This window comes from Phragmites australis, chromosome 5 (genome assembly GCF_958298935.1).
Source record: "Phragmites australis chromosome 5, lpPhrAust1.1, whole genome shotgun sequence".
NCBI classification, from domain to species: Eukaryota; Viridiplantae; Streptophyta; class Magnoliopsida; order Poales; family Poaceae; genus Phragmites; species Phragmites australis.
The window spans coordinates 34,159,121-34,169,035 of record NC_084925.1 but is presented as its reverse complement, the minus strand read 5'-3'; the positions used below and the strand labels follow the sequence as shown (position 1 = coordinate 34,169,035).

The window sequence follows — 9,915 nt, the reverse complement described above, 5'->3', positions numbered from 1 at the left end:
TGATGTGAAGAGGTATGTGGCACACTGGCCCAAAAACCTCATTTTTGTTCATGGACAACAATACAACTGTATTGCCCTCTGTCAGTCTTCCTAATATGACCTCATTCTACATTCAGTGAGCAATGCGGGCTCATGATAATGATCTATAACTATGGCAATTTCATTTGTGAAGATATGTCAAATATTGTGGTTGCTATGTTGCAGGATTCCCCTAAATTCACATAGTTCATTGCTATTTCATTATAGGTTGCACTTTTAGGTGCTTCTACATCTTGCTCTACATAATTCCTTTCAGGTGCACTTCCAGGTGCTTCTTCATTATTTCTTATTGTTGGAGCAATACCCTTTAGTTTACCAGAGTCAATTTCTATTTCAGCACATGCATTTTTGCTAGTTTCTTCTTGTGTGGGAAGATTCAAATCCGGTATGCCTACCTCCTGAGGTTCCATACCATCGCTAAGTCTCTACTGACCCCCCTTCTTTTTCTTTTGGGGAATTTTCGTGATTGGTTCTGGTAAGCTCTTATTTTTCACTTTTGCAAGACATCTCCGACTATTTAGGACAGGAGGAACCGAATTTCTTACCTTTTTATTATTTTTTGGAGCTCCTATGACAAGATGAGAGGTACCTTCTTTTGGTACTTCCTTCCTCTCCAGTGCATTGCGTGCAGGGACATGTGACTTTATCATCCTTTCAAATCACAAAAATGATCAGGCAGATCATTTTCTAATTTTTTCAAATCAATAATTTTCTATACTTCATCATTTGCTTCACTAGTGTGAGGATCATGTGCCACAATTCGTTCGATCTGCCATATAATTTCCCGACATTTTCATCCAAGGGTATACTTCCTCCCCCTAATGACGGAAATTTATTTTAATAAAAAAATACAATGAGTGAAGCGGGTCATATGCAGATTTCCACTTGTTGGTTCTAAATATTGGATTATGGATGCAGTCTCATAACCGATATATATTCCAACTTTTCTCAAAGGTCCTATAGTGGTTTGATGTGACGGCGATATCGACACATAAACCATACATCCAGGTTTGCATAAATGGGAATTTTTTGGAATTACTCCTTGCACTAGTTGCATCGGTGAATGGATGTTATAGGAGGATGGTCTATAATCAATAAGGGCTATCGCATGTAAGACTGCATATCCCCAACATGTAGCCAACAAATTATAATGCGGTAACAAAGGTCTAGCAATAAATTTTATTCTTTTTTATCAGTGTTTCGGCTAGCCCATTCTGAGTGTGGATGTACGGTACAGTATGTTCAACTTTAATTCTCATACCAGTGCAATAATCATCGAATGCTTTAGAAGTAAATTCCCTAGCGTTATCCATTCTTATAGATTTGACTCGATGGTCAGGAAAAATATTCCTGGTCTGTATGATCTACGAGATCACCTTTGTAAAGGCGTGGTTGCGGGTAGATAATAGACATACATGTGACCACTTCGAGGATGCGTCTATCAATACCATGAACTAGCGAAACAAGCCAGAAAGCGGTTGGATAGAACCACAAATATCCCCTGGATTTGGTCCAAGAATAAAGGGATTTTATCTTGTACCTTAAAGGAAAAGAATCTTATAATTATTTTTCTGATAGCGCATGCAGGGCATACAAAATCTTCATGATTCGGAAAATTCTTTACATTTATGTCCTGATCTTGTTTCTCATCATTCTAAGACCAGGGTGACCTAATGCCATAGGAAGAATAATTCTGCACTACGAGTGAATATTTCAGGTGCTTTAATGCAAGTGCAGTACAAGCCACTGCTCCTGGAGGAAAGTTTTTTTAGTATTCTCACTTCACTATCACGCTTAGTGATGAGTAGATGCTCCCTATTATCTTCACTAGTTTGTACTTGGAAACCGTTAGCGTGAATAAAACTTAAGAGATTTCTTGTAGATTTGGCGTACAACAATGCTTCTTTAATATGCAAAGTAGTTCCAATAGGTACTATGAATGTACCTCTTCCAGAACCTAATATGCAATTATCACTATAAGTGACAGTCATCACATTCTAGAGTTATTTCTAATAGACTGAAAATACACTTTTTCTCTTAAGATGGTGTTTATGGTTCCACGATCCACGATACACACTTCCTCCATTCGGGCACCAGACTCATTCTATTAAATACAGAAAAATATTATTTACAACGAGCTCTTCTAGAACTTTCATTCATTTATTCAATCCTTCTAAATTTAGCAACTAAATAAATGGCTAATTACTCTAATTCTAGATAGATTCTGCGAAATATCTGACCACTTCTTGTATAATGGTTATTGTTTCCCGCTTCATCCTTCATGGTATCTTCTATGGCAGTGGCGGAGGGCAAAGTAGAGGCCTCTTTATCTTTCATTGGGAGGTCTTTTACTGCCAGTATGGGAGTATCATCAACTTTCATGTAAGATGCTTCCCTTTCAATTGTAGCTACTCTTTCCACCTCCATTCCCATTGCAATGGTGAGGGGAGCTTCTGGTTACTCCTCCTTCTTTTTTTGATATGCTTTCGCAACATGCTTTGGTGCTTTGTAGATTCTAGTTCTGCTCAGCATAGGACTTGACTTCTTTCTTTGTCTTGCCATTATCATCACCAGGCTTAACCTTGACTGCCACCACTTTCCTTCCTCCCTTCCCCCACTTCTTATTGCGGTTCTTCCGTGCTATGAAAGAGCTATGATTGACTTCTAGGCCACTTCTCTTTCCTTACGGCTGGGATAAGGAGTTTTTGTTTATGACTTCTTCATGAACTTAATGAAACTGCAACACATCAATCAGTTTAGAATACTTCTTGTATTTTAATTGACAGTGATTGCATGTAAATTGCCGTATTCGGGTGGAAAGTGGAGATAGTCTTCTTAATTTTCTCCTCTTCTATGATCTCCTTTCCACAGAGACACAGGAGTGTGCAAATACGGTGTAGCGCGGAGTTGTGCTCTCTGACATACTTGTAGTCACAGAAAACAAAGTCAGACCCATTCTTACTCTGCAAGAGGCTTGATGATGTACTTAAGATGCACGAAACGCTCCTGAAGTGCATCCTATAGTGCCTTAGCACTGGTCATTATCATGTACTCATCCTTCAAAGTGGGAGGGAGATGATGCCGGAGAAAATGAAGTGCCTGATCATTCTCATACTTTGTGGGAACCATTGCATTACTTGTTCCTAGGCCGATGGTAGCGTAGAGTCTTTTTGCTCCCAGTACAAATCGGGCATCCAATGTCCGAGTGAGATAGTTGCAGCCGTCTGCACTCAGCCTAACGAACTCCTTGTTTGTGATGCCGGCCATCTTCATATTCAAATAACGCAAGTATTACTACTAGTAAAGTTGCATCGTGTTGCTAAACTTGGATTGCTATAATTTTTTGATATTTTTTATGTTATTATATGAATATTACTAAATTTAAACGCACAAATGACAATTTAAACAGTAATAATGATATAGAAATAAATACTGTATAATTGCAAAAACAAATGCAAGATTCAAATTCTAGAGGTACTTTTCTGCAAGAAAAAGTATTTTTGGGGTTTTCTGCAAAGTCCTAGGGTTTATAAAAATTTTAAGGATTTGCGTAATTTCCAGAAACCATAGGGTCTAATATGCGAAAAAGAGAGCCTTTGGATAATTTTCAGAACAACTCGGGGCCTAAAAGCAAAAAATTCAAGGATGGCACTTAACTAATGGAAAACCTAGGGGGCTAAATGCAAATTTCTGATTTTCTTTTTTTTTCTTTTCCTAATTTTCTCTGGTTTCACCCATGGGCTAGCTTGCTTAGTATTTAGGCCGGGCCGACCCAATTTAGCTCTGCTGCCTCCTATAGATTATGGGTGGCTAGGGTTTTCAAATCCTAGCTGCCACCCGGTCCATTCAGTGGCCACGCCGGTGGCACACCTTACCCGTGCGGGTGTGGCGCGTTAAACAATCAGCAAGACGGCGACGAGCAAGATGCATATTGCGATGATGTTTATACTATACTTGCTACTGTTCATGTGATTCAAATCTATTTTGACGCAAAAAGACAGTAGCTGCGAGTATATGTACTAAATCAATCATACCTTTCGATCTTTGCGAAATAGATTCGTGCCGGTAGGGCATATAGGCTAGTTCATGACCTTTCCGTTCGATGTAGTGCAAATCCGTTCGCTAGTTTGGTCTCCAGCAGAACTTCGTGCTAATAACGTGTTGAGAAACCGATGATACTGGGTGTAGTCTAATAATTCTTCTAGAGAACAATTGCAAAAGGAGACACAAGAGTATTGAAAAAGCTATTTATTCTTTATTGATTAGTGTGTTATAATGAAGTGTTCTGTCCTATATATATAATTAAAAAAACTTCAAAAGATAGAATCGAATCTTTTAAAAGATCAAAACAGATCTATATTCAATTATAAAAGTCTAGATTTTCTATCAAAGGAAGGAAAAAAAAGGCTTGAAAATGTGTCAAACATCACTCCAATCAAGTGCTCACACTCTGATTGCCACATTCATGCTCACGCGCACAGCAAAAGCAATCCTAAAGCTGGAAGACGAAAAATGCCCTGTCCTGGACAAGTCGGTGTGGAATTATCAGCGCATCTGCAAGTCATGACTTGGCCCCAAATTAAGGTTACATGCACTTGGTCACGCCTCAGATCTAGTACAGCCCCGCGTATTAGCAAACCAGTTCATTAAGCTAATCGCCCCTCGTACGCTTCGGCAGGCAGGTTCCGACGATCCCAACGTGCAAAACATTTGGACGGTGCCGAAGACTTAAATTCCCAGCTCCTGCGGCACAGAGCATGGCAACTTGCCGTGGTGGTAAGCAGCCTGTGCCTTTGACTTGACCGTGTTCTCTACGCCAACACAATCGGCCCCAGCTCGTCGTATGAAACACAGCCATCGTCGACGCGCGCCCATCGGTGTCGTACGTGTGCGAGCGAAACGCAGAGACGACGACGCCTCCGGCAAAAGCGTGCGATCACACACCCCCCTGGTCACTCGCGGTGCAACATTCTTTCAGAGCAACAGGTCGCGCGGGACGGGACAGCGTCCCGTGAGTGCGATGGCATTTCGTGCCCTGTGGCTACTAAATAATAGGTACCCCAACAACAAGAGCAGCACTGTGCGTGTATGCGTGTGTGGCCAATAACGCCAGCCCTGCAAGCAAACCGCAACCAGACAAGACAGTTGGGGACTAGCGTTGCAATCACCTTACTATACAGTATTCCGGGTGAAATGACTGAAAGGAAAATGGTCTCAAGCTTGAGAGACTTGCAATGCGACTCTGGACTGCCATTGACGACATTTTTGCTAGTTTCATTTCATTTTTCAACTGCGAGGTAGTAAGAGATAGGAACAGCCGAACAAGCGTCCAAGACCCATGAGAGTAGGTGGGGTGGGGGGGGGGGGCAGCACAAGGGGAGGCAAATTCTATAAGGCCCGGCCCTATAGAACGCTCGTGAGACCCTCATCTGAGCCCTTCACGGGAGATCCGACGGCACACGCAAGTCTACCTCTGTGCACACGAGGACATGTGTCGACGCGCGGCAGGGGTCTCCGCGTGAGGTCGGACCCCATAGAATTTGCCTCCAGCACAAGGCAACGACGAAGTTAGCGTCAGGAATGTGGACCGATGGCGATGTGCATGTGAGATAAAGCCAGAGGAGTCACTAGCTAATCCGGGCACTGTTCTCCCCTCTTGTTTAGAGCAGCCGATGAGGTGTCGGCCTCAGCTAGCAACCATGACCTTTTTTCAGCTAGGCAAACCAGACGTGGCAATTATTTCTCTGCCTGGGCAAGAGGACCCCCCAGCACTTATGCCGAAAAGGCGCCCGGGATTAAATGGGTCACTCGTATCGGTCGTCTGTCACGCGTCCGGCTACGACACGCGTTCGAACGTTCGACTATTGTAACAGGTTGAGTCATATCAGCTTGCGTGCCTCCCCTTGTCTCACGGCATGGTTCATCGGTCGGTTCGGTGACACGTTCGGTCCGATGGGGATGATAGGCACAACGGACACGACACCACGGGCGATCCAACGGCACACGAGTGATCTATCAGCACAGCCGGTCCGATAAAATAAAAAAAAAGTAGCTATAAAATTAAAAAATATATAAAAATACAGAAAACAGATAAAAAAGCTATAAATATATATATAGAAAATAGCCAGATCCATACGTGTCGGGCCAAATTGTTCCTGGTCGAGCCGTGTCCGTGCAGGCATGGACCGAACCGTGTTCGTGCCGACTCGACTCAATCAGGTCGTGCCGTGCTGACAGCCGTGCCACGCGCTTGATCCGGACACTGACTCATGATCTCATACCGTACCATACCATCGTGCCCACCCAACGACCCATTTAGATATTTTTACTCAACGCAACACGATGCTCTTTTGAGTGACCTCATCGTCAGGCAGGCAGCAAGAGAACGAAGAAGGCGCCTGGAGCTTGGGCCATGGAGCAGTGATGGCACAGCGCCGCTGCGATGATATCCCAGCAGCAGCATTACATTGAAGCCTGCATCTGCGTCTGCACTGAGTGCTGCGGTGCTGCTACGCTTGCCCCTAGGCTGGTACACCATTCAGATGCATTGGCTGGCCTTGGCAAAGGGGGCATTCAAAACACTGATGAGTGGTCACAGGATTTGCATACGTACGTACACGCGAATCAAGGAGTGCGTCTGAATGACGAAGGATACAGAGATGAACAAGATAGCAGTAGGATAACCCCCCCCCCCCACAAGTTTTACACTTGTTGGGAACTTGGGATACATGGGGAGAAGGAGAACTGTGTAATGATTGTGGCATTGCTTACGAGCTGCCACGATGAAACCTCTTCAGAGTTGGAAAGGAGTAGAACAAAACATAGCCCACGTTCAGCTATACAACAAGAAATACTAACTACTAAGAACTCAATGCTCGCAGTTGGCAACTCTCGATTGATTGGCTTATTGTTCCCCACTTAGCTTCCTAAGTTGTCGCTCCCAGCATCGGTTAATATCGTAAACCTCCGTGCCGACTTGACGAAATCGCTGAAATGGGGGAGCAATGCGCATAAGTTCATTGTTCATGTGATTCTTTAGATTGTACTAGCAGTGGGATCGACACAGAAGTTGTCTGACATCATTGTTACCTGAAGGGCTCGTCGCCGGCGTGTTTCACTTCACCGGTGGCGCCGCGGTAGAGCACGCGGCTCCTCAGCTCTGCGCTCTCGATGCAGAACATCTCGGACAGGCGGCCGTAGAGCTCGTCGAACGAGCTCAGAGCTGAAAGGTCGAGGTTCCGGCCGACCGTGTCCGACTCGATGAACACCTTGCATTGCCCGGGCTCCAAGCTGAGCTCGGTGATCTGGCTGCTGTCCCTGAACCACTGCAGCCTCTCCGACGACGCTTTGTTGGTCGGGCTGTTCTGGATGACGCCGGAGCCCGAGCCCTCCGAGACATTGGCTCCTTTCTCGGCGTTCCAGTTGAGCGAGCTGTTCCCGGTTGCCTCCGGGGATGTGGCGCAGCCGGAGCTGCTGAGGCTCATCTGCTGCTCGGTTAGTATGGTCTGTCCGAACAGAACTAGCCCCGCCGGCTTGACGGCGTCTGGCTTCTTAGTGGCGCTAATGGAAAGAGCGCACGACACGTCGTCGCGCGCCGGCGCGCCGCCGATGGTCAGGTCAGTGTTGATTCTTGGCGGGATAGGAGTCTTCGGACCGACATGATCGGGACGGCGGAGCCCGGGGTACAGCAGGCTCGACTGCAGGTGGGTAAGGTGGAGATCTGATAAAGATGGAACAAATTGCGCATGCCTGGCTCCCTGTATGGCTGCAGGAGCACTGCCGTCCGGGAATGGGAAGAACGATGGGTAGGTGTGAAGGTAATGGTGGTCGTGGTGGCCGTGTGCCAGTGGGCTTGGGGGGAACGCCGGGTTGAGGAGCTGCCCCTCGAAGGGGAAGAACTCCGGGTACGCCGGGATCCGAGGCTTCTTGCGCGGAGGCGAGAAGGAGGCGAGGTGGATGGCCGGCATGCTCGACACTAGCTCGATCAGCCACGGACTCACCCGCTTCACGTTCTGCAGGAGGTCCGGCTCGTCCCAGGTCACCTACGGCACCGTCCCCAATTGAAAAAGTGAGGACCAAGCACAAAGTTTTATGGAGTAACTGAGATGTAGCAACCGCTGGATACCTGAAGAAGTCGCCAAGGCGATTGCGGCCAACGGATGGGGTCCGCGACCTGGACGCCGGCGACGGTGCCCATGAACCAGCTGATCCGGGAGGAATCCTCGGTCTCGAACACCATCTTGAACCGCATCCCGGGGGACCATTGCACCCGCATCGCTGCGCGGACCGCCGCAGCGCGCACGCAGAACTCCGGCGTGCTCGCGCGAGGGTAGTACACCACCTCGAACGGCTGCCCGGCGGCCGCCAGCCTCGCCGCTTCCGCCACGTCCTCGTGCCACACCTTGCCCTGCGCCCTGGCGGCCCCGCACGGGCTCACATTGCCTCGCATCAGGCCCGCGTACTGGTCCCACCCGGTCATCGGGACCTCCTTGCCTCCGCCTCCGCCGGCGCCGTAGAACCCACGCTTGGCGCGCCGGATGCCGACGTGCAGGTCCCCGACGTCACCGCGGAGGAACACGATGGAGTCGCCCGCGACGAGCTTCTTCTGGTTCACGAACGTGCTCCACCCCGTGGTGAGCAGGTGCCGGCGCGGCGTGCCCCGGTAGATGTGCCGGAACTTCCACGCGGCCCCGTGCACGTCCTTGGCGACAACGTTCTGCACGGGCGGATCGGCGGCGTAGTCGAGCCGCGGGAAGATGGTCTCCGCGCAGTACCTCGGCACCGAGAACCCGCCGCCGTTGTTGGCGTCGGACTGCGTCAGCGTCTTGGCGAACGACGCCCGCTTCTCCTGCTCGTCGGCGGCCGCCGCCGCAGCATCGTCCTCAGGGCCTGCGTCCGCATCCCCGGCGCGGAGCGGGACTAGTCGGATCCTGGCGAAGACCTCGTCGGTGTCCGGGTCGGCCATGTACCGCACGGCGGCGACGCGGCAGGGCACGAGCGCCGGGACGCGCGCCGCGGAGAGGTTAGCCGCCCCGGCGAGGCCGAGCGCGTGCTCGGCGTGGCCCTGCGGGAAGTAGAAGACGCTGGCGCCGACGGGCGGCACGGTGCACACGCCGCCCGCGCACGCCAGCCACAGCTGCCGGTCCACGCACCGCTCGGCGCCGGCCGCGGCCGGCTCCGTCAGGTCTGCGAACGTGATCATCGGGAACGCACCAGCGCGACGGCAGGCACAGTTGAGTCGAGCGAACCGCGGCGACGTGTGTTCTTGGTGTGGTGTGAGTGGGAAACGGAGGTGGAGGAGACGAAGACGAGGGGGGGGGGGGGTGAATGTCGTGTGCGCAGTGCGCGCTCTGAGCTAGGGAGGTGCCGTTCTCACGGTAACGAGCAATAGTAAACCTAGCCCGTTCCGACTTATAAGTGCCCGTTCGACGAGCGGGAGACGGAGACGGGGCGCCACGATGGTGTGCGGCGGTGAACGTTGGGTACAGGGGTGAGGGACGTGGTGTGTGACTATGTGAAGCCCGTGAGTTTCTGTTCGAGTTTTTTTATAAGAGTTTCGGTGCGAGTTGTTGTGGACGTGGTACATTGAGGAACTCCCATGAAATATTGGGACGCGAAGATATGAAATGCTCCTCTAAATGTTACTCCTTTCTATTATAAAATAATATGCTTTAGATATTGACATGACCACTAATATATTATTTTGATTACTAATTACTAGTATAATCATATTTGACTGAGCTATACTAAATCTATATTAAGTATTGTGTTTATAGTTTAAGATAAAGTGATTTAAATCTCTATATTTAGATTAAAATATAAAAAATTATTTATCTAAATATTTTTGATGTACTCATAGCTCTATCTCTATGAATT

General features: G+C 48.5%; 1 protein-coding gene across 1 annotated transcript; it reads right to left on the bottom strand.

Annotated features, from left to right (window-relative positions):
• Nucleotides 1–6,639: 6,639 nt before the first annotated feature.
• On the bottom strand, nucleotides 6,640–9,531 carry LOC133919359 (auxin response factor 8-like). Its single transcript, XM_062363736.1, has 3 exons — nucleotides 8,165–9,531; nucleotides 7,129–8,081; nucleotides 6,640–7,027 (listed from the first exon to the last, which is right to left on the bottom strand). The coding sequence occupies exons 1-3, from the start codon at nucleotides 9,239–9,241 to the stop codon at nucleotides 6,958–6,960; spliced, it is 2,100 nt and encodes a 699-aa protein (XP_062219720.1). The 5' UTR covers nucleotides 9,242–9,531; the 3' UTR covers nucleotides 6,640–6,957.
• Between the last annotated feature and the right edge of the window lie 384 nt (nucleotides 9,532–9,915).